Here is a 24,556-nt window from a genome sequence, read left to right as displayed (position 1 = left end):
TGCAAATCAGCCTTTATAGTATGCAAGAATTTTAACCTGAGAGAGGGAGAGAGACAGAGAGATTTCACATTGTGTACGGATTACTCATGTGCAAGGAAGCAAACTGACAGACACCAGCTCCTCACAAGAACCTGAAGGACACTCTGGACCTGAAAACAAAGACTTTACCTCTCGGAATCTCAGAGCTGTGCATGAGGGATAAAAAACACCCCCGAAACTCAACGCCAGCATGCCAGTCCCTCTAACACAGCTTTGAGACCCTCCCAGTGTCTGGCACCACAGACAAGTAAGCATAGCAAGAGCAACTCCAGGGACATCTGGATTAATCATCGTTAATCTGTGGCGATGACACAGAAATACAGTTGCTTTGCAAAGTTTTATTATGATTAGTAATCAGGAGTGTATTTGTTAACTAGTGATTAGTCAAATATTGTTGTACCTCAATGTTTGTAGGGTATAAGAACCCCATGTAAACCAGATTTGAGGTGCCCCAGTTTGGCTGGACAACACTCATGAACATGAATAAATATTCACTCTGGTAATTCTGTAAGTGCATCCTAGGTTCTCAGTCGGCATTGGCCAGTTGGGAATTTTTGTAACACTTTGGAAACCCAGAAAGGACACAGCTGACTCACCTGGTCCAATGTCTCTCTCCCATGCGTACCCCGTGACCTGCACTGCTGCCTTGTTGCCGGGTTCCTCTCAAGAGGCTGGAGCACAGGGTGATCAGTGAAGTGTGGAGCTTGTTTGGAAGTAAGGAGGTGATTTTGGAATAATGGGATGCCGAGGAAGGATAGTGGAAGATTCCCCAGCAGATTAATTGCTGCAACACTGGAACCTGATGGGATGGCTGAGTCACCAAAAAGCCAAGCCGTGTGTCAGGAAATTTGGCCAGGAGTGACTGCCTTTGGTGATGTGAACCAACCGTGGCCGCACTCTGGTTCTTTTGATTAAGCTGAGTTAATTATGCCAGCAATGGGAGATCTGGTTCCCATCACAAGAAGTAGCCCTTGGTATGTCTGGGATACTTACAGGTATCAAAGCAAATGTTCCCCTTTCTTTGTAGATCAGGCAGCCTCACGTATTAAGAAATATTTTTCTAAGCCCAGGATGGCCGGGCAAAGGCTTGGATGAAATTGCATTGCTACATTCATGTTTAATGGAAAAGATGAAAGACAGCTGAAGCAAAACCCTCAGAAAGGAGAGGCACACAAAGCTCGTCTGCTGGCAGTGGCATTGAACAATAATCCTAGGTTGAGAGGACAGGGCGGGGGAGATTTCCAAGGTGGAGGCAGAGGAGAAAATGTCAGAAGCACTGGATCTCTAAGAAGAGGAGACTGTTGTAAACTGTTGTCGGTATCCTGGACAAGAAGGCCATCGGAAACGGGAGTGCCCAGGATGACAAAACCCAAGGTAAAAGTGCAGAACAAAACCCAGGCCTCCCTAAAGGACCTCTCGCTGCTGCGGTGCAATCTTTCCTTGCTGTACGCAAAAAGGACAGCTCGGTGTCACCCAGGATTGGCAGTTAGCAGGGACCTGTGGTGCAGTCACTCCAGGAGCCTCTCAATAGGATTTTCTTTATGCTCCTTCTTATGAGAATCTTACATCTTTTCATTGATGAACGTAAATATTCCTGACTGATAGATACAGGGGCAAAGTTTTCTTCTCTAAACCAGTGCACTCAGCCATCTGAATCTCGATAACTTTCAGTATCTACTTGGGGAAAGATACAGCTAACATGAGCAAGATTCCCATCAAAGCTTTCCTGGGTTCTCCATTATTTTTCTAAAATTTTAGTAGAAAATTTGCAGGACGTTGGGTTTTTTAAAAAATAGAACTGGTTTTGGTATATGATGTGAAGGATTCATTAGGAATCTTACGTAGCTGACACCTGTACCTTCCTGTTTGCCTTGCTGAGAAGGGCCATCGGGCTTCTCCACATAAGATACAGTTTGTAAGAGAAGTGTAAAGTATCTGGGTTTCATTCTCTGACAAGGGGAGGTCATTTACTTGAGGAATGTAGTAGAGCCAGTGAAAATTGTGGCAGTAAAAACACGGACTGCGTGGATGGTGTTCCAGAGACCTTTATTGTTAGTAGGCGTTTTACACTCTAAGTTACACACGAAGTGCACACACTTAATTATCTAATTTGATTGGTAGCAATTTACTGTTCACGTGCCTTATGCTTCATTTGGATTGGTTATAGGTTTTTGGTTGTCTTTACTATTTTTGCCTTTGCTATTTCCTTTTCTTGTTCTAGTTGCTGTTTTTTGTTATTGAGCAAGCGTTGTTCCAGGACATAGCCCAAATTCGTCAATGTCAAACAGCTGCGTTGCACTTTCTGCCTCCACAATGCAAAATAAAAAAAATAGAACAGCAAAAGATAGACTGGAACTTTATTGTATTCCTGGGACTTATATGTAGATGGTGGGTCCTTATTAATGATGGAATAATGTGTATTCATATACTCTCCTCAGGGCATCCTTGAGCTCCTTGTTCCTCCTGCTGTAGATGCGGGGGTTCACTGCTGGAGGCACCACTCAGTACTGAACTGCCAGAAATAGATTTAGAACTGGGGAGGAGATGGGGATGCTTTTGTTGTTGTGATTCTTGTAAATACTGATATTCTTGGGGAAATTACAGAAACATGTGAAGGATAATGGAAGGATTACCATCTGAGTAGCCCTGCAGTGAACTGACTCCTCTTTGCCAATGTCTCATCACCAGTGCACAGCTAAGCCTGAGCTATTTTGGATGTACTGTAAAAAGTGCAGAGCAGAAGGAGATAATCACTTCTCCTGGCTGTGGTGCTGCTCATGCAGCCCTGGATGCTGTTGGCCACCTTCTCTGCTGGGTCCTGTTTTGCCTCATGAAACTGAAGGACCACCACAGCCTTTTCCCACAGAGCTGTTGCCCAGCCACACAGCTCCTGGCCTCTGTCACTGCAGCCTGTAATTCCCCTGCTCAGTCCTTGGGTCTTTTTAGAAGATGGACGCAAGATTGGCTTTTTGCTTTCTCCAGACATTACGACCTCACAAAATGTCTTGGAACAGCCCTGCTATGACATCATCCTGGTCTCTTGGCACCCTAAGATCCAACCCATCTGGTGCAACAGACTCTTAATGCTTGACCTTACCTAAGTAACCTCTGACTTCATCTCCATCCACTGCTGTGTTCTGGCTGGGCTCTGCCTTTTAGGCACACACAACTGAGAGACCTTGCTGGAGAAGACAAAGGCCAAGAGTACCTCAAACCTGTCTATTCCTGCTCTTACTAAACCCAGCAGTGGCCACACATTCTCTTCATTTCTTCTTTCACTTTTCCTCAAGTAGGAACAGCTGATTGTTTTGCCCCTGAACTCCCTTGCAAGTGTCAACTCTGCAGCTTTCCTAAAACCAACCCTATTTCTGAATTCCTTCTTTCTTTCAAGTCTCTGCATCCATCTCCTGTATGCTTCCTTTTTGCCATGGAGCTTTCCCAGGAATTTCCTGCTTCCTCAAGCATCTCTCCTGAATATCTCTTCTTGTTTTCCTGACTGTTGGTGCAGACGGTCTTGGACTTGAAAAGCGCTGTCCTTAAAGACCAGCTCTACTGAGCTCTGCTGCCCTTCTGTGCTGCTCACATGGGCTCCCCCACTACAAATCACAAGACTAGGCCAATGCCTCCTTCTCTGAGGTCGGGCATCTGCACTTTTCTATTTTCCTTCCTGTCACTAACCGATAAATATCCGGCCGTGAAAGGGACGAATTTCTCGGTTAAGGAATTAAGACACAACGGTGTCATACGCGTATGTTGGTTCTTTATTTCATTCACACACAAAGGATAAGGGCGGGGAGAGAAAGAGAAAGAAAGAAGAGAGAAGAAAAGAGAAAAAAAGAGGTGATAAAATACCACCATGGAGAGTCAGCGTCCTGAAAGTCCGTCTTACAGAGTGGATGGGGTGGGCGCCTCAAAAGGATGACAATGCCACCACGGAGAATCGTCGTCCCGAAGGTCCATCTGAGTGGGGTGGAGATCCTCAGACGGGTTCATGCGGCGACACTTTTTGTAGTCCTGTGTATCAGCCCCCCTCTTCTTCATGTTTTGGGGGCCTTTACCAGTCTTTCCATCTTAGGAGGTCAGGTGCTTCCTGCCTGTGGTTTAGCTTGTGATTGCTGCATCATGCTGATCTGTCTCTGTGGTGGTGGGCGTTAGCTCTCTGCAAATGCAAGGCCCGCTTGTTCTTGGTAAGCCGTGCGGTTACCTGATGTCCAGCAAGACAGTGTCCACAAAGTCATTTTGCATCCCCCAGAGCAGGCCTCCATTGTGCAGTCACTTGGCAATGCTGTGCATGCTTGGTATTGTCCCGGGCCTGAGCTCATGCACAGGGTTTGGCTCTATTCTGGGGGAAGGGTACAAAAACAAGACACCCCGTTTTGCAGTTCTTGGAGTTTATAAGCACATGTTGCTGCTTCAGCTACAAAACCAGGATATTAGTCTAGACATTTTTTAACAGATATTGAAGTTTTTAGCATTGTGGTTTGTGGACGTTTTGGTCGGTTCCATCCATCCTTTAGCGATATTGAGACATTAATTAACCTTTTCTGTCTCTGACAAGGGAGGTAGATTTAGATTAGATATTAGGAATTTTTTTTTTTAAACTGAGGGTGGTGGAACCCTGGCCCAGGTTGCCCAGAGAGGTGGTGAATGTCCCATACCTGGTAAAATTCAAGGCCAGGTTGGATGAGGCTCTGAGGAACCTGATCTGCTTGAAGATGTCCATGCTCCCTGCAGAGGTGTTAGACTAGACAACATTTAAAGGTTCCTTCCAAACCTAAATATTCTAGGATTCTAAAATTTCCGCTTAAATAATATTATTCTTGGCATTCGATTCCTGGGTTCTTTTGATCCAAACAACTCATGTAAAAATGGCGCTAGACTCCTTGTGTAGAGAGACACAATAAAGAAACCAGTTCAAAATTGTTTTTCCAAGCTCCCATCTCTATTGAACTTCTCTGAACCAAGGTGCAGCTGCAGCATGCAGGAGGGGTTCAGGAGCCAAGAGCCCAGATGCCGCATGGGGACCTACAGCCTTTCCAATGCTCTCCAGTTTCCCCCTGCCCTTGCACCTTGTTCAGAATCAGATCCCTCTCAAGTACCCAGGTGCTGCTTTGAGCTTCAGAGAGTCAGAAGCCTCGCCTCATCTCTCAGCAATAGGATTATCTCTTCATGCAGCTCCTTCACTGTGTTTGTATCTACCTGTGAAAAGCATCTCCAGTGAGGTTATCCCTTGTGGGTGGTGAACCTCATTGGAAGCACCTTAGACTTAGCATACAGATGAGGAGTGTGGGTTCTTGTTTATTAAACTTTACCATCCTCTCCTTCCCTTTGTTTGTAATGAAGGAAACCCTGCTGTGCCTGTGTGCAGCCAGGTCTCTCAGGAAAGCAGGTGGGAGCTGGTGCAGAGGAGCTGTCACCTCCAGCTGCAGACCTGGGTGGAGGTGTCTGATGTCAGGAAAAGTGATGCAAGTCCCAGGGGGTCGATGAGAGAAATGGTGGGGCTGGAGTGGTGAGGAATCAGGTAGTCCATGCAGTGTCTGACCTCCAGGAGGAGCTGGTCCTACCCATCCTGATACCATCAGGAAATCCCCTGCATCCATATCTACTGGACAATGCTGCAATCACTCCTTCTGACAACTGAAAAAGTAATAAAATTGAAAGAAAATTAAGAAACGTAAAAACAAAAAATATTTTGTGTTGAATACTCAGTGAAAACTTCCCCTTTATGTCCACTCTGGAGACCGTCCAATTATCTCTCCAAGACTTGAAGATTGTAGGAAATAATTGGAAGAGACATGGCTTTTTGCATTTTAACGAGCCCCAGGGTGCATTTGGTTCTGAGACCGTGAACCTCAGACACTGAGAGGAGCCTGGACAAACTCCTGAAGAAGCCAATGTCAGAAGCAACCCCTACAGCTTCAGGGAGTATTAATGGGTCCCACTGGGGATCGTTACCAACAAAGCCTCCCTGGGGGCTGATTAGAGGAGAAAATGGGAGGCAGAGATGAGAGGCAGGCAAAGGCAATGTAAAGGTGGCTCTGATGCTGAGTGAACCTCCATGTGTTGCATGAAGACAAAGGGCCATGGCCTGACCCCCAGCCCCTGGGAAGGGAGATCCTGTGGGTCACACATTGCTCAGGGCTTTTCCTGGGGCAGTGTGATGTGGGAATATGTGGTGCCAAGTGCAGGACTACGGTGCGATGGTTATGGGTCTTGGTGGGGTGAGGAGGCCTTCATGTCCTGGTGCCATCAGGTTTGGTGTGTCCTGTCAGGGCTTGGTGGTTCATGTAACAGCCATATTGGGGATACTGATCTTGGTTCTGTTGGGAGCTTCTAGCCTTGCCACAGCCCTTGACCATCTCCACTACAGCATGTCCTACAGAGTCTCACATCTGCGGCTCTTTCCCTGCACGCTGTCAAAATCTTCCTTGCTTCCCTCTCCTGATCTCACCAGACCATATCCCTAATATTACTGGTCTCTCTCTGTGCTCCCTGGTTGTTTCTCAAAACTCAAAACAGTTCCCTATGTACATTGGGTTTACCAGAGAGAAAAAAGAGGTCTCAGAATTAAGAAGATGTTGTATGAATACATAATCACAGTTCATATTATCACAATTTTGAAAAACAACTACAAATTTAAAAAATAGGAGGACAAAAGATGGACTCGGATTTTACTGCATTCCTTGGAGTTGTATATAGACGGTGGGTCCTTATTAATGACGGAATAACGTGTTTTCATATACTGTCCTCAGGGCATCCTTGAGCTCCTGGTTCCTCATGCTGTAGATGAGGGGGTTCAATGCTGGAGGCACCACCGAATACAGAAATGACACTGCCAGGTTCAGAGGTGGGGAGGAGATGGAGGGGGGCTTCAGATGGGCAAACATACCAGTGCTGATAAACAGGGAGACCACAGCCAGGTGAGGGAGGCACGTGGAAAAGGCTTTGTGCCGTCCCTGCTCAGAGGGGATCCTCAGCACAGCCCTGAAGATCTGCACATAGGACACAACAATGAAGACAAAACAGCCAACAAAGACAAAAGCACTAAATGCAATAAGTTGAAATTCCCTGAGGTAGGTTTCTGAGCAGGAGAGCTTGAGGATCTGGGGGATTTCACAGAAGAACTGGTTCACAGCATTGCCCTCACAGAGTGGCAGTGAAAATGTATTGGCAGTGTGCAGCAGAGCATAGAGAAACCCACTGCCCCAGGCACCTGCTGCCATGTGGACACAAGCTCTGCTGCCCAGGAGGGTCCCGTAGTGCAGGGGTGTGCAGATGGCAACATAGCGGTCATAGGCCATGATGGTGAGAAGACAGTACTCTGCCGTGATAAGAGAGACAAAGAAAAAGAGCTGGGCCACACAGCCTTGGTAGGAAATGTCCTTTTTTACCCTCAGTGAATTGGCCATGGCTTTGGGAACAGTGGTGGAGATGCAGCCCATGTCGAGGAGGGAGAGGTTGAGGAGGAAGAAGTACATGGGGGTGTGTAGGCGGTGGTCGCAGGCTATGGCAGTGATGATGAGGCCGTTGCCCAGGAGGGCAGCCAGGTAGATGCCCAGGAAGAGCCAGAAGTGCAAGAACTGCAGCTCCCATGTGTCTGCAAATGCCAGGAGGAGGAACTCAGTGATGGAGCTGCTGTTGGACATTTCCTTCCCCTGAACACGGGGGCCTGTTGAAGCAGGAGAAGACAGTGAAGGGTTAAGATTGACTTCTCAGAGGAAAACTTACTCCATTTCTCATAGAACAATCACTCCCACCCCAGCCCTTGTCCTTCCAGAAAGACCTTCGTGCAGCTCCCTGGCTGAGCTCTGGGTTCTGCTGGCTGAGGGTGCAATGGAGACCAGAGGACTTTGCTGTGGGCTCCTGAGGAGTCAGTGCTGCTGTGCACCAACAGGCAGGTAGGAACCAGGAGTGATCTCTGTTTAAATCCCCTCATGAAATCAATGACATTTCAGCACTGTCCCTCCCAACTCACCTGGCTGCAGAGCAGAGCTGTCGGGGGGTGGTTATGTTTCTTTTGCTCCTGCCCCCTGTCCCACCTGAGGAGGGTTTGCTGAAGGCAGACATCCCTGGCACCTCTGCTACACTGCAGGTGCCATCCTGAGAGCCCTGGGAGGCAAAAGGACAGAGCCTTGGTGCACAGGGAGGACAGACAGTATGTCCATCCGTCCTGCTGTCAGCTGCCCTGGGCTCACACCTCTCTGAGCCAGAGGATGAGCACAGTCAGCTCTTCCCCTGGAAGGAACTGGATGCTGCTCAGAAGAGAGGAACCCAGTTTCAAAATGTACTGCACAGCACAGGAGCATCTCTGTGTTGGCTAAGGAGCAGCTCAGATGAACCACGGTGATACCACACAAGTGATGGGGCTCTCAGCAGGCAATGGAAGAGGTGAAGGGACGTTATCAGCCTCGTCACAGACCTACAGACCTTTCAGTCCAATGTTGCGTGAGCATCAGTCCCTTGTGACAACCAGACACCTCTATTGCTCTTTTCCCCCACAAACACAGTAAGAAACTGAAAGCACAGACTTCAGAAAGCACCTTTCCTTCCATTTGGCACCCGCCCTGATGTGCTTCTTGAAAAGTTGCCTCTGGAAATGACCTGCAGTGACCACGAGCTCAACAGGACAGGGACCCTGATAAGGGTCACATCTTCTACCCACAGTTTCTCCCAGCAGCGCCGTGGGGAGCTCCCCGGGCAGGCTGAGTGCTGAGCCCGGCAGAGGCAGAGTCCCTGCCCCAGCACACAGCCCCTGGGGCGCAGGGACCCTGCTCTGAAGGACAGCCCTGGGCACCCCTGGCTGCACACACACATTCACACCCTGCAGCCGCCCCTGGGAGAATGCAGCCGTCGTGCCCTGTCCCTCTGGCAGTGCAGCAGGGAATCCCTGCTCTGGAGCATCTCCTCCTCCTCCTCTACACTGGAGAGAGATCTCTGTGGGCTGTGGCAGCTGGACAAGACCCCTCCAGGAAGGTTCTGTTCATTGCCCTGCAGCCAGAGACTTACCGTGCAGAGGGCTGTGAAGGTTTCTCCTCCAGTGAGCTCTCAGCCCAGGCCGCCTTTACCCTCTCTCTGCCCTGCCTGTCCCCACTCAGTGCCCGCAGCAGTGCCCTCAGCCCTGCTACGCTTGGCAGAGCAGCTGCTCCTGGGCAGAGCTGTCTCTCTGCCGTTCTGCCTCCTTGCCGTGAGCTCCCTGCGTCCCAGGAGCCTGGAGCAGCTCAGCAGCAGAGAACCAGCCCAAGGCATTGTAATATCCTCTCTGGTGGGTTTGGGGCCAAGTCCATGAACCTCAGACAAGGTGAGGAAGTTGAGGAAACCTCTCCAGAAGTCAAGGACAGATGCAAACTCCAAAGTTTCTTGGAGCACTAATGGGTCCCACTGAGGGACATTACTGACAAAGCCTCCCTGGGGCTGGTGAGAGCAGAAACCTGGAGGCAGAGATGACAGGCAAAGGCAATGTAGAGGTGGCTCTGATGCTGAGCAAATCTGAATGGGCATTATCTCTTTCTTATATTGTTTCTCACTGTGAAGAACAGCTTCACCACCACTGAAACCCCCATTGAAGCACTCTTAGGCTACTCCTATACTGTCTGGAGCATCCACAACGTTGGGCCAAAGAAGCCCATGTTCCTCAGCCATCCCACACAGGTCATGTGCACCAGGTCCCAAACACCACCTCTACAGACCTCCTCTGGTCACTCTGCAGTTCCTTCCTACTTCTTTGAAATGGGGAGCCCCACACTGGGACACACCTGTCTGTGTGGGACCACAGCCGTCCTGAGATGAGTGGGATCATACCTCAGGTTGTCTGGGTGGCCCATGCTCCTCCTAATGCAGCCTTGTATGCAGCTGGGCTTCCTCATGGTGAGCACCTATGGTGTCCCTCATAGCACCTACCACCTTCTCCTCATGGTCCCTGCTCAGTCAATCAGATTTCAGCCTGCCCTGTTGTATTTGGTTAGTCTCTCCACTCTACGGGACTGGACATTACTCCTTGTAAACCTTCCAGAGGTTTCTGTTGGCCAAAACCCAGAGTTTCTCCAGGTTGCCATGAACTGAGCCAGCTGTTCATGTTTGTTTGCAGATGGCTCACCATGATGGTGGTGTCTCTCACAAGGTAACAGCAGGAGCAGTTGCAGGGCACTACAAATAACACCTCCAGGAGAAACTGTGGGGTCTGGGGGATCTACAAGTCACAAGGCCACAGACCTGTGCTCGGAGGGGAAGTTGTCCTTTATGGGAGAGAGCAGCAGGAGGGCCTGGAGTTCTGCCTGGGGACAATGAGTCAGCTGAGAGCTGAGTGGTCAACATGAGAGGGCAGAACATGGGCAACGTTGTGGTTGGTGGATGTCTGGTGGTGACCCCTTGGTCAGGAAGAGGAAGTAGATGAGGCCTTCTTCAGGGAATTGGAAGAAGCCTCATGTTTGCAGGCCCTGGTCCCAAAAGCAGATCTAAACTATCCCAGTATTTTGTGAAGGGGGATCACAGCCAGGCGCAAGCCGTCCAGGAGGTTTCTGGAGCACAATGACGACATCTTCCTGACAAGGGTGACTGAGCAGTCAGAGAGGTGAGGTGCCCTGTGGGACTTCATGCTTACAAACAAGGAAGAGGTGGTCAGAAATATAAAAAGCAAGGGTAAGAAGGTATAGCTGAGGTTCTTGGGCCTGAGGAGAAAAGTCATTTTACTTCTCCACATAAGATACAATTTTTTTAAGAGAAATGTAAAGTATCTGGGTTTCATTCTCCAGCAAAGGGAGTGTCGTTTACTTGAGGAACATACTAAAGCCAGTCAAAATCTGTCTGGGCCAGTTACTGAAACCGAATGTGAGCCCTTTCAGGAGCTGCAGGATTCTGCCAACCCTGAATAGCTGCTTTTAAGGAGATGGCAAAACCACAGTCTACTGCTGAAGATGCTGGAGAACTCATCCACTGAACAGCAGACAAGGTAAAGGCATTTGAGCTTCTGACGCAAGCATTTTTGTCTGCACCTGCTCTGGGACTGCCAGACTACGGTCAGCTATTTACCTTCTTTCTGTATGAGGGTCCCATAACTCAGGGACCCTTTGCCTGCATCCCTACATCAGCTGCCACAGCACCTTTAGGGGATCAGAGTGAAAAGCGGATGCTTGGCCTCCCTCCCATGGTACAAATCTGACAGGAAATTGAAATGCTGCTGTCACAGCACCTTGCCCAGGCAGTCACTGCAGTGAGTACATCGTGATGAGCTGATTCTCTTAAGAGTGGAAAACAGGAGAGTTAAGGGATGTAACATACTGCCCGCTGCTACTGTGCTCCCTCCACCTGGGGAAGAAAACCCACATCACAATAGTGTGGTAACAACCTGCCAGCTGAAAAGAGTCAAACATATTTAACAAATGTGCCACTTCCAGATTCGGATCTTGAGCTATGTGTCAATGGCCTTCATGTGACCTGAGCAGTAAACGGGTGACAGGCCATTCAGTAATTCCGGAAAATAAAGGAGTGGAGGGTTCACCACTCAGCCTGGATCTGAGTGCCCAAGCAGCAGAGCTGATTGCATTAACAAAGACTTGTAGCTGTCCAAAGAATAATTTGTATATATTTTTTCTGATTCTCAGTGTTCATTAGGAGTATGGCATGCCACTGGGCAGGGAGAGAAAGATCGTGAGTGTATAACTGCTTGTGGGAGTAAGTACTGAACTGTTAAACAATTGCCACAAAACCTCGCTGCCATTCAACAGCCAGCCAGTGCTGGTGAGAGGACAAAAGAAGAAATAAGAAATTATGGAGTGGAAGTTGCAAATAAAAGCACAGCACGACTGTCGCACACACCACCGGGCTTACCAGCAGTCCAACAGTCCGACCTGGCGATGTCTGCTCCTGAACAGATGGATTTGAGTGCTCCTGCTGAAGAAATTGCGTCTTGGAAAAGGCCTGAAGAGACCAAAGACTCCCAAGGAATATGGAGAGCAGACATGCAACACCTATCTATTTTGTGTAAGGAATATCTGATTGCATAGCACAAATACATCACCATCTAGGGCATTCTGGGACTGCTGCACTGGCCCAGACACCACTGAAAAATTGATTGCACCTGAATTCATGTCACAGCCAAACGGGTAACTGGATCTTGCACACACTACTATGAACTTTAATGAATACTTAGCAAAGACCTCAACAAACAAAAAAACTGTTGGGATGGTCAGCTGATGCCATCTGACTGGGCTTGTGCAAAGCATTGTACACTGTCTCACTTGACATCCTCTCTGAACTGGAGAGACATGAGTTTGATGGACGGACCACTTGGTGGATAAGGAGTTGGCTGGATGGCCGCACTCAGAGAGTGGTGGTCAACGGCTCAATGTCCAAGTGGAGACCAGTGACGAGTGGCGTCCCTCAGGGGTCCGTGTTCGGCCCAGCCCTGTTCAACATCTTTGCCGGCGACATGGACAGTGGGATAGAGTGCACCCTCAGCAAGTTCGCCGATGACACCAAGCTGTGTGGTGCCATCAACACACTGGAAGGGAGGGATGCCATCCAGAGGGACCTGGACAGGCTGGAGAGGTGGGCCCGTGCCAGCCTCATGAAGTTCAACCAGGCCAAGTGTAAGGCACAAATACAGGCTGGGCGGGGAATGGATTGAGACCAGCCCTGAGGAGAAGAATTTGAATGTGTTGATTAATGAGAAGCTCAACGTGAGCCAACAATGTGTGCTTGCAGCCCAGAAAGCAAACTGCATCCTGGGCTGCATCAGGAGTGGTCAGCAAGACAGGGAATGTGATTCTCCCTCTCTACTCTGCTCTCATGAAACCTCACCTGGAGTGCTGCATCCAGCTCTGGTGCTCCAGACATAAGGAGGACATGAAACTTTTGGAAAGAGTCCAGAGGAGGCCATGAAGATGATCAGAGGGTGGGAGCACCTCTCCTGTGAGGACAGGCTGAGAGAGCTGGGGTTTTTCGGTCTGAATAAAAGAAGAAAAGGCTCTGGGAAGACCTGATAGCAGTCTTCCAGTACCTCAAGGGGGCCTACAGGAAAGACAGGGAGAAACTCTTCAGCAGGGCCTGCTTTGATAGGACAAGGGGTGATGACTTTAAAACAAAAGAGGGTAGATTCAGATTCAATCTAAGGAAGAAATTCTTTATTGTAATGGTGGTGAAGCACTGGAGGAAATTTCCTGGAGATGCTGTGGATGCCCCATCTCTGGTAGTGTTCAAGGCAAGGTTGGATGGGGCTTTGAGCAACCTGATCTAGTCGAAGGTGTCTTTGCCCATGGCTGGGGGGGGCGTGGAACTAGCTGATCTTTAAGGTCTCTTCCAACCCAAACCATTCTATGATTCCATGCTATTTTTCAATGACTCCCTAGGCAGTTCAGAGCTCTGTGGGAAATATTTGGATGGTCCTTGTGTTGCATTACACAAAACATGAGCCATCTGAAAAGACCATCAGAAGCTTTATGAGCAGCAGAACATCAACCACAAGTAATTTTCTGCCTCTGCTAATAACCTGTACACCACATCCATAATGCTTGCCCAAGTTTTGGTTCCCTCCAATGCCAGAGAGACATTGGCAAGTTGGAAGCCACAAAAGTTCAATTGAGAGCTACAAATATGGTCAGGATTGGAGCAGCTGCCCTGTTAGGACTGACTGATGGAGCTGGGCTTGTTCACTCTGGAGAACGGAGTGCTTTGAGGGGAGGAGGTAACAGACTTGTACCACCTACGGGGAGGGTTATAAGTAGCCACTTTGGTGAAAGGCAGGAGCACAGGAGGCAAGGAGTGAAAAGAAGAGAGGGTCAGGCTCAGTGTAGGGAGACACTTCTGCAACATGTGGACAGTGAGATGTGGGAAGCCATTTCCCGGAGAGTCTGTGCTTCATCCATCCCTGAAATTTTCTCATACACATCTGGATAAAACCAAGAGCAACCTGGTGTGGTCCTGCTTTGAGTAAGCTCTACAGATATCTTGCAATGTCCCTTCCAGCCTAAATGAGACTTTCATTCCTCCCCCTTAATGTCCTCAACATTAGGGCAAGCACGCAGATTCCCTCTGACTGTGGAAACAATTCGCATCGGGTACAAGGCTGCACCACAGGCACCCCAAACAGCCCCAATGACATCCTTGGCCTCACCTTCAATGCACTGTTTCCTTTTTCCTCCACACAAGTTCTTCACTTTTATCATCCTCACAGTTTCCAAGACATCCAGCCCACCCTGTCTGGCTGTGATGGAGTTAATTATCTTCATAGCAGTCCACATAGTTACAATTTTGGGATCTGTGACCAAAACAGTGTTGGTAGTTGTCCTGGTTTTGCAGGGATGGAGTTAACTTTTCCTCTCAGTAGCTGGTGTGTTTTGGATTTCGTGTGTGAAGAATGTTGATAAACACCCTGATTATAGCAGTTGTTGTGAATGAGACCAAGGACACCGTCCTGCTTTCCAAGTCTCGCTAATTTGCAGATGCAGGAAGCTGGGAGGAAGACAGACAGTATAATTGACCCAAACTGGCCAAAGAGATTATTCCATGCCATAAACGTCATGCTCAGTATAGAAGTGGGGGCAGGCGAGGGTGGGTATCTGCCTTCCTGGCATCCATCTTTCCTGCTCGTTTTGCTGGCATCGTTCCCTCTACCTTGCTGGCTCCCTTTTGCTCCTTTGCTTGCCGCTCGTTTTTTTTTGCGTGATCGCTGCTCGGGACGGGCTGTATCGGTCATTGGGACATCGGGTGGTGAGAAAACACATATTGTTCACTTTGTATATTTTTAATATCCTTATATTCTGTTATTATTGTAGTTTTCCCTTTTTATTTTAGTAAATTATCTTTATCTCAACCCACGAGTTCTCCTTCCTTCCCAATTCTCTCCCCCATCCCCCTGGGGAGGGGGAGCAAGAAACTGTGTGGTGATTCAGGCTAAATCATCACAGTCTTTTTGGCACCCAACATGGGGCTCGAAGGGTTGAGGTAAGGAGAGATCTGACTAGAGTGTGTTAAAGTTGTTACAAGTGCTCATTATTTTATTTGAATCCCTGGTCACAATGTTGTACTACGTGTTCACATGGTTGTGTTATGTCTGTCCTAAGTTGCATCACATATTTCCTTTGATGCTGTTTATCATTTGTCAGAAATGGATGAGAGTTCTCATTTCGATTTACTGGGCCCTACTGGCTTATGATATGGTAACATCACTGGTCATTAAATTAGTCTGGTCCTTGTTTTCGGCATTGCTGGCAACTCCGTACTTTGGATGCCATTTGGTAAGAATTATTAATAATCGCACATTTTTCTTTGGTTCTCCGGGGAGAAAATCTATGGGGAAGTCAGAGGAGGGTACCTTCCCCTACTCCTTTACCTTCCCTTTTACTTTTCAGCTAGTCACATCAGCTCTCGAGAATTTTGAATATCCTTGGGATGGGCAAGCCAGCATACTCCTATTGCTCTGTCTTCTGAATGGGTTTCAGATGTTGTTTAGGATTAAACAACTATTTAAAAAATTCACCCGGAGATCTGCCTTGAGGTTGGAGGGGCAGGGGTGGCATGGTATGTGGGAGAAGACGGGCAGGTACCTAGAGAACTTCTCACCTCCAATGGTCTGGAACTTCACTCCCGAACAACTACAGAATCCTGATGAAGTGATCGAATATTTGAAAGAAAAAATGCCATGGCTATTCTAAAGAGGCAAAGCTTATCACTTTGTGTTGGGCAATGACTAGTATCTACCAAACACTGCTTAACGTGCAGCACCCTCAGGAAGAAGGGAGAAAAAATCAACTGACCAATACCATGGCTACTCCAGCCCCAGCTACCGGCCCTGCGGCTACTCCAGCCCCAGCTACCGGCACCGCAGCTACTCCAGCCCCAGCTACCGGCCCTGCGGCTACTCCAGCCCCAATGACAGGCACTGTGGCTACTCCAACTCTAACTACTGGCACTGCAGCCGAATCAGAGAACCAACCTGTGTCAGTATCAGTCGCCCCAGTACAGAAGAAGAAATCTTGGAAGCGAAAGTCAGCTCTTTTAGTAAGGGATGAGGGAAAACCAGGACCATCACGAACAGAGGAGGAAGAAGAAGAACTCATGAGAGAGGAACTCATGAGAGAGGAACTCATAAATGAGACTGAAACCACCCGATCCCTATCCCTGAATGAGTTGTGAGACATACAAAAAGATTTTGGCCACCGTCCAGGCGAGCACTTTCTCACCTGGCTGCTTCGATGCTGGGATAATGGGGCCAGTAGCCTGGAATTAGAAGGTAAGGAAGCTAAACAGCTGGGATCCCTTTCTAGGGAAGCAGGCATTGACAAAGTGATTGGAAGAGGTGCACAAGCTCTCAGCCTCTGGAGGCGACTCCTGTCAAGTATGAAGGAAAGATATCCCTTCAAGGAAGATATTACTTATCATCCAGGCAAGTGGACCACCATACAGAGAGGTATCCAGTACCTAAGGGAATTAGCTGTGCTGGAAGCCATTTATAGTGACCTAGACAGTGAGGAGGCACTCCAAGATCCAGATGAAGTCCGGTGCACACGGCTCATGTGGCAGAAGTTTCTACAGAGTGTACCATCATCGTATGCCAATTCATTGGCAATTATGCTCTGGAAAGAGGGAGAGGGACCAACAATAGATGAATTGGTTTGTTTTTGCTGGCATCGTTCCCCCTACCTTGCTGGCTCCCTTTTGCTCCTTTGCTTGCTGCTCGGTTTTGTTTCCGTGATCGCTGCTCGGGACGGGCTGTATCGGTCATTGGGACATCAGGTGGTGAGAAAACACATATTGTTCACTTTGTATATTTTTAATATCCTTATATTCTGTTATTATTGTAGTTTTCCCTTTTTATTTTAGTAAATTGTCTTCATCTCAACCCACGAGTTCTCCTTCCTTCCCAATTCTCTCCCCCATTCCCCTGGGGAGGGGGAGGGGGAGCAAGAAACTGTGTGGTGATTCGGGCTAAACCATCACACTGGGCCAGAAATTAAACTAGTACATCCTTTTATTTCCTGTAGTGTCCTGAAACTCCTCCTGCTGTTATTGTGTCAGACACACCTCAGTCAGGGTGAGCCATCAGCACACAGACATTAACAGCCGACCAAATGGAGATTCAGTCCAGGGGGACTTTGAGCAACTTGGGGAACTGGCCAAGAGAAACCTATTGAAGTTTACCAGAAGAAGTGGCCAGTCCTGCATCACAGGAGAGAATAAACCCATCTATCAGGATTAGCTGGAACCTGACCAGCTGAGAAGTTGCTATAAGGAGAAGGTGCTTGCCACTCCAACGAATGTCATACAAGCTAGTGGTGCATGCCTGCAGGGAAAGAGCTGCAGGTGTGAGACTCTGTAGTTGTGGAGACGGCAGAGGGGTGTGGCAAGGCTAGAAGCTTCCAAAAGAAACAATGTCTTAATCTCCCTGGCTATGGCTGTTGCCTGGACCACCAAGGACTGTCAGGAGACACCACAGCTTGATGGCACAAAGACTTGAAGGCCTCCTCACTCAACCATGGAGCGACCCATAAGCATCGCACCATAGTCCTGCACTTGGCACCACACATTCCCACATCACACTGCCCCAGGAAAAGCCCTGAGCAATGTGTGACCCACAGGATCTCCCTTCCCAGGGGCTGGGGGGTCAGGCCATGGCCCTTTGTCTTCATGCAACACATGGAGGTTCACTCAGCATCAGAGCCACCTTTACATCGCCTTTGCCTGCCTCTCATCTCTGCCTCCCATTTTCTCCTCTAACCAGTCCCCAGGGAGGCTTTGTTGGTAAGGATCCCCAGTGGGACCCATTAATGCTCCCTGAAGCTGTAGGGGTTGCTTCTGACATTGGCTTCTTCAGGAGTTTGTCCAGGCTCCTCTCAGTGTCTGAGGTTCACGGTCTCAGCACCAAATGCACCCTGGGGCTCGTTAAAATGCAAAAAGCCATGTCTCTTCCAATTATTTCCTACAATCTTCAAGTCTTGGACAGCTAATTGGAGAGGTCTCCAGAGTGGACATAAAGGGGAAGCTTTCACTGAGTATTCAACACAAAAGTATTTTTTATTTTTAAGTTTCTTATTTTTTTCAATTTTATTACTTTTTCAGTTGTCAGAAGGAGTGATTGCAGCATTGTCCAGTTGATATGGATGCAGGGGATTTGCTAATGATGTCAGGATGGGTAGGACCAGCTCCTCCTGGAGGTCAGACACTGCATGGACAACCTGATTCCTCACCACTCCAGCCCCACCATTTCTCTCATCGACCCCCTGGGACTTGCATCACTTTTCCTGACACCAGACTTCTCCACCCAGGTCTGCAGCTGGAGGTGACAGCTCCTCTGCACCAACTCCCACCTGCTTTCCTGAGAGACCTGGCTGCACAGAGGCACAGCAGGGTTTCCTTCATTGCAAACAAAGGGAAGGAGAGTATGGTAAATTTTAATAAACAAGAACCCACACTCCTCATCTGTATGCTGAGTTGAAGCTGCCTCCAATGAGGTTCACCACCCACAGGGGATAACCTCACTGGAAGAGTTTCAGCCAAAGAGGTGGGCAACGGTAGATCTACACATAGCGAAGGAGCTGGCTGAAGGGATAAATAGACAGGGGTGGGCTTCTGACTCCCTGGAGATCCAAGCTTCAACGTGGGTGGTTGAATGGGATCTGACTGAGCAAGAGTGAGGAGAAAGTGAAACTAGAGAGCAGTGGAAATGACATCGATTCAGACGTTCTGCTGAGAAGGCACCTTTAGACCTGGACACGTGGAAAAATCAGGGAGGTTAAATGCACCGTACAGACTTCTGGCAATGAGAGTACAGGGACAATTACAGTACCGTATTTCCTCCCCTGCAATTAATATGCATCCTAGAAATCCCCATTTTGTCGTGGTGGAAAAACATCATCATTTTACTAAAGTTTTCCTTAATCTCAGGTGACGGAAAGGTACTCAGGTGTTCTTTAACTGCTGCAAGCAGTTGTTCCCCTTTCCGGGCAGAGCTCAGCTGTCTGACCATGGACATCGAGTGCCACTCATAGACGCCCCGGTGTATGTGATGCTTTTCCCTGTGAGTAGTCGCTGTCACACACAGGAGGTCTCCTGCAGGAGACCAGAGCTGCTCGGGAGCTGCTGGCTGAGGCCAGGCAGAGGCCCAGGACACCTGCACTGGCACCAGGCATCCGTGTCCCTGTAACTGAAGACACCTGCGTTCCCTGCGGCTACATCCCAGCCTAGTTCTGGAAATTCTTTTTTCTTGCACAATCGTAATTTTAAAAATATTAATTAAATCCCCCACAGACTTGAATGTAAAAAAAAAAAACCCAACAAAACAAAACAAAAAACAAACAAAAAAAAAAACCAAACAAAAAAAAACCCAAAAAACCAAAGCTAAAGGAGGAGGAAATAAACACAAGGAATTAAAAAAGCTGAAAATTGTATTAGAATTTGAGTGACCAGCTTCAGCAAACAGTTTCTGAGAGCAGGGTTTCAAGGTCCAGACCATGGCCTTTGAGGGTGTTAAAGCTGGATGCTATGAGCTTTATGGATAATGTGGAGCTGTCTGAGGCAGTGCCTCCCAGGCTCCCCTTGCAGTCAGGAGAGTGGAGGAGACGTTCACCTGACTTGGTTTAGATGGTCACATAAAACACAGGAGGATTTGTGCCCCATGTACATCTGCTCTCTCATCTGCTGAGCAGACATCGGACAAGAGATCCTAGGATGATAAAATCACTGAGGTTCAGAGCAGACCTTGGGACATCTGTAGAACCTCAAAGCAGGGTCAGGTATACAGTCACATCTGGTTGCTCAGGGTTTGGTCCATCTGGGTCTTGAAAATCTCCAAGGACGGAGGACTTCACAATGTCTCGTGGTGACCAAAGCTTGTTGCAATGTTGGGCTAGCTCCATGGTAAGAAAGATGAGGCCTCCCCTTGCTGTGAGGTACCCTTCAGTCGTCCTTTCTGCAGGCTGAACAAGCCCAGGTTCATCAGCTTTTCATTACAGGGAAAGTGATCCAGCCTCTGACCATCTTCAGGGCCCTTCAATAAATCTGCTGCAGCTTGCCAATGCCTTTCAAGTGCTGGGGTTCCCAAAACTGGACACAGTGTTCTGGATAAGGTCTAACAACCTCCACACAAAGGAGAGTCCTTTCCCCCACCATCTCCTGGCCATGGTCCTGGTCGTAAATCCCAGGGCACTGCTCTCCTCTCTTGCTACCAGGCTGCCTCCTGTCCAGCTCCCTGCCCACCAAGTCCTTTCCCACAGAGCTGCTCCCCAGCCTGTGCCCCAGCCAGGGTGAGTGCCCTGCAGGGGCAGGAACTGGCACTTGTCCTTGTGGGATCTGCCCAGGTTCCTGTCAATACACCCTCTCCTCCTCCTTGAGCCATGTCGCTGACAGACGGACACAGAGCAAAAACACCCATAAACTGCTGTGTGTGGGCAGTGCTAGAAACATCTGACAAAGGGGGTTGGGGGTTGATGGGTGCCCTGGGGCACCTTCTTGGACTCTCCATGCCACCAAGGGAACGGACCAGCCTCCTCTTTCCTGCACTTGCCTGTCTCAGCTGCCTTTCAGGAGACTGGGCTCTGCACCACACACCCACTGCAGCGTGTCCTCACCCTGCGTGGTCAAACATCTACGTGAACATTGGTGTTGTCATCTCCCATGTGACAACTGTGCGCTTGGCTCCTGAATCCCTTCTGCCTGCTGGGGCTGGGCCCCAAGCTCCAGAGGAGATCTGAGAGATGAGGGTAGGGACAAATGACTACGTTCCAGCTGCTTTATCTTTGCAATGAGTCCAGTTCCTTATGTACATTGGGTTTACCAGAGAGAAAAAAGAGGTCTTAAAATTAAGAAAAAGTTGTATGAATAATATATAATTACAATTCATATTATCACAACTTTGAAAAACAAATAAAAATTAAAATTAGAAGAGCAAAAGATAGACAGGGATTTTACTACATTCCTGGGACTTATATATAACTGGCAGGTCCTTATTAATGATGGAGGAATATGTATTTGTACACCCTCCTCAGGGTATCCTTGAGCTCCTGGTTCCTCATGCTGCCGATGACAGGGTTCAATGCTGGAGGCAAAACCAAGTAGAGAAATGAAACTACCAGGTTCAGAGACGGGGAGGAGATGGAGGGGGGCTTCAGGTAGGCAACCGTGGCAATGCTGATAAAAAAGGAGAGCACAGCCAGGTGAGGGAGGCACGTGGAAAAGGCTTTGTGCCATCCCTGCTCAGAGGGGATCCTCAGCACAGCCCTCAAGATCTGCACATAGGACACAACAATGAAAAAAAACCACCCAGAGGATACTCAGAGACTAACCACAATAACCTAAATTTCCCTGAGGTAGGAGTCTGAGCAGGAGAGCTTGAGGATCTGGGGGTTTTCACAGAAGAAGTGGTCCACAGCATTGCCCTGGCAGAGTGGCAGTGAAAATGTATTGGCAGTGTGCAGCAGAGCATAGAGAAACCCACTGCCCCAGGCAGCTGCTGCCATGTGGACACAAGCTCTGCTGCCCAGGAGGGTCCCGTAGTGCAGGGGTCTTCAGATGGCAATGTAGCGGTCGTAGGCCATGACAGTGACAAGACAGTACTCAGATGAGATAAGAGAGACAAAGAAAAAGAGCTGGGCTACACAGCCTTGGTAGGAAATCTCCCCTTTGTTCCTCAGTGAATTGGCCATGGCACTGGGAACAGTGGTGGAGATGCAGCCCACGTGAGGCAGGGAGACGTTGAGGAGGAAGAGGTACATAGGGTTGTGGAGGTGGGGGTTGCAGGCTATGGCAGTGATGATGAGGCCGTTGCCCAGGAGGGCAGCCAGGTAGATATCCAGGAAGAGCTGTGAAAGAGAGGATTTTGGAAGTTGTTTTGAGTGTGGACATCCTGTGATACAGGAACATCATTAAACCTGTTGGATTAATCCATGATGGTATCATCAATGGGAAGGTTAAACGGTGAGAAAGAGAAGAACCAGGAGGGTTTGAGAGTGACCATTGTGTGAGATGTTTTGTGTTCATGTGCTGTCATACGTCTACTGGATGGAAAAGGGACAGACCTTGTGTCTCTGCAGTGGTGGGATTCAGTCACTGGCCAAAGGCACTGAATTGGTCGGAGATGCCCTGGCTGGTGCCCGTCACACCACTGCTCTGAATGGGGCTGGGGTTCCTGCACAGGGCCGGTGCTGTCTGTGCCAGCTGCATGCAGTTGTGCTGCAGAGCCCTGGTGTCTCGCGTAGCACTACAAGCCCATGCTTGGCCATCACATTGACATTCAACTGCCCTGATTGAGGTTAGGCAGAGAGGGACATATGTGGGACAAGTGCCATTCTACCCAAAGGAGAGGTGGAAAATACAGCTGATGGTGAAGAGAAAATGAAACTGAGCTCTCCCTGTGCTACTCCACGTGCTCAGCTGAATACCTCTGCACTCTGCCCTGAACATCATGAGTAGGGAAAGGTTCGCTTGTCCTGCATGTGGGCTTCTGCTGTCCTTTCACCTGCTCAAAGGGAGTCCCCACCAGCCTCCAAGAGACACCTTCACGTGCTGCCCTGTCTCTCAGCACTGCCTCATGACAGCTTGCAGCCAGCTCCATGGAGAGGGATGCAAGATTTGCTTGTTGCTTTCTCCACTCTTTATGACCTCACAAAATGTCTCAGAACAGCCTTGCTATGGCATCATCCTGCTCTCTCAGCATCCTAAGATCCATCCATCTGGTGCAATGGACTCTAAAGGCTTGACCTTACCTAAGTAACCTCTGACTCCATCTCCATCCACTGCTGTGTTCTGGCTGGGGTCTGTCTTTTAGGCACACACAACTGAGAGACCTTGCTGGAGAAGACAAAGGCCAAGAGTACCTCAAACCTGTCTATTCCTGCTCTTACTAAACCCAGCAGTGGCCACACATTCTCTTCATTTCTTCTTTCACTTTTCCTCAAGTAGGAACAGCTGATTGTTTTGCCCCTGAACTCCCTTGCAAGTGTCAACTCTGCAGCTTTCCTAAAACCAACCCTATTTCTGAATTCCTTCTTTCTTTCAAGTCTCTGCATCCATCTCCTGTATGCTTCCTTTTTGCCATGGAGCTTTCCCAGGAATTTCCTGCTTCCTCAAGCATCTCTCCTGAATATCTCTTCTTGTTTTCCTGACTGTTGGTGCAGACGGTCTTGGACTTGAAAAGCGCTGTCCTTGAAGACCAGCTCTACTGAGCTCTGCTGCCCTTCTGTGCTGCTCACATGGGCTCCCCCACTACAAATCACAAGACTAGGCCAAAGCCTCCTCCTCTGAGGTGGGGCATCTGCACTTTTCTATTTTCCTTCCTCATTCTCCTTGGCAGGTGAGACCCTGTTACCTAATGGTCATGACAACTAAGGCTGACTCTGGCTTTCACATCCCTCACCACATCTTCCCTCTTGGTGAGGAACAGATGCAAATCAGTTTCTCCATTGTTGGCCCACCTGATACGCGATATACAGAGACCTGTTTCCCAAACTGTCCCAAGACCCTCCGGGAACCTCCACAATAATTGGCATGCTGTTTTGCTCCCCTTCCAGGTACTCCCAGGGTCATTGGTAATGAAATTCTCCATGAGGACTTGAATGGGTTCTTTGTCTCCCACAGCAGTGTGCTCCTCAGCCTGAGGACACTGGTGCATGTTTGGCCTGGATGTGAAGCCCATCCCAGCAAAGAAAGAGAGGATTTTGAAGGTGGTTTTGTGTGTGGACATCCTGTGATACAGGAACATCATGAAACCTCTTGGATGAATCCATGATGGTAGTATCATAAATGGGAAGGTTAAAGGATGGGGAAGAGAAGAACCAGGAGGGTTTGAGAGTGACGGAACACTTGCAGAGACCTCTTTGTGAGATGTTTTGTGTTCTACTGAATCTCTCCCCTCAGATTGGGTAAAGTAGATTCCTTCATGCTGCTATCTGGGTGTCCTGCCTAAAACTGAGGTGTGAAATGATGATTCTTGAACCTAGAGCTGAATATGGTAAGAGAAAGTACACTGCTGGAAAGAAGTGTCTCTGCCCAGCTGAGGGAGGGACCATCAGTGATGGCTGCAGGCTGTTTCCCAGCAGATTCCCTGCAGCCCCAGGGACAGCTGGAGGGAGCCCCAAGGGGACAGAGAAAGTGCTGCCTTGGGCTGGGCCTCTGCTGCTGAGCTGGGCCGGGCTCCTGGGATGGAGGGAGCTGATGGTAACAGGGCAGCGCTGCAGAGAGACAGCTCTGCCCAGGAGCAGCTCCTCTGCCAAGCGCAGCAGGGCTGAGGGCTCTGCCTGCAGGAGCTGAGGGGAGAGGAGCGAGGCACAGAGAGGATAAAGGCAGCCTGCGGTGGGAGGAGAGAGGAGAGCGCACTTGGAGAAAAATCTTCACAGCCCTTTACAGGGTAAGTCTCTGGCTCCAGGGCAACGCATCTGTGGTTCCTCCTAAAGCTGGCACATCCCACAGCCTGTGGGATCTGTCAGGAGGCCTCTCACAGTTTCCCCAGTGTAGAGAAGAAGGACGTGCTTTGGAGCACAGCTTCCCTGCTGCACCATCAGAGGGACAGAGCATGTTGGCTGTCTTCTCCCAG

At 49.0% G+C, this 24,556-nt stretch overlaps 1 protein-coding gene and 1 pseudogene across 1 annotated transcript; both read right to left on the bottom strand.

The window, feature by feature from the left end:
- Positions 1 to 6,752: 6,752 nt before the first annotated feature.
- LOC147600792 (olfactory receptor 14I1-like) lies at positions 6,753 to 7,685 on the bottom strand. Its single transcript, XM_086746603.1, has one exon. The coding sequence runs from the start codon at positions 7,683 to 7,685 to the stop codon at positions 6,753 to 6,755; it is 933 nt and encodes a 310-aa protein (XP_086602729.1).
- Positions 7,686 to 20,975: 13,290 nt separating this feature from the next.
- Positions 20,976 to 23,343, bottom strand: LOC104474766 (olfactory receptor 14C36-like; annotated as a pseudogene).
- Between the last annotated feature and the right edge of the window lie 1,213 nt (positions 23,344 to 24,556).

The sequence above is a fragment of the Chlamydotis macqueenii genome, chromosome 4 (assembly GCF_036417535.1).
Source record: "Chlamydotis macqueenii isolate bChlMac1 chromosome 4, bChlMac1.mat, whole genome shotgun sequence".
Classification (NCBI taxonomy): Eukaryota; Metazoa; Chordata; class Aves; order Otidiformes; family Otididae; genus Chlamydotis; species Chlamydotis macqueenii.
The sequence above is the reverse complement of the archived record's forward strand: the minus strand, read 5'-3'. Positions and strand labels throughout refer to the sequence as shown.

Bases quoted from the DNA above. Each gene is read 5' to 3' on its own strand.
- LOC147600792 (XM_086746603.1), bottom strand. From the start codon at position 7,685: ATGTCCAACAGCAGCTCCATCACTGAGTTCCTCCTCCTGGCATTTGCA.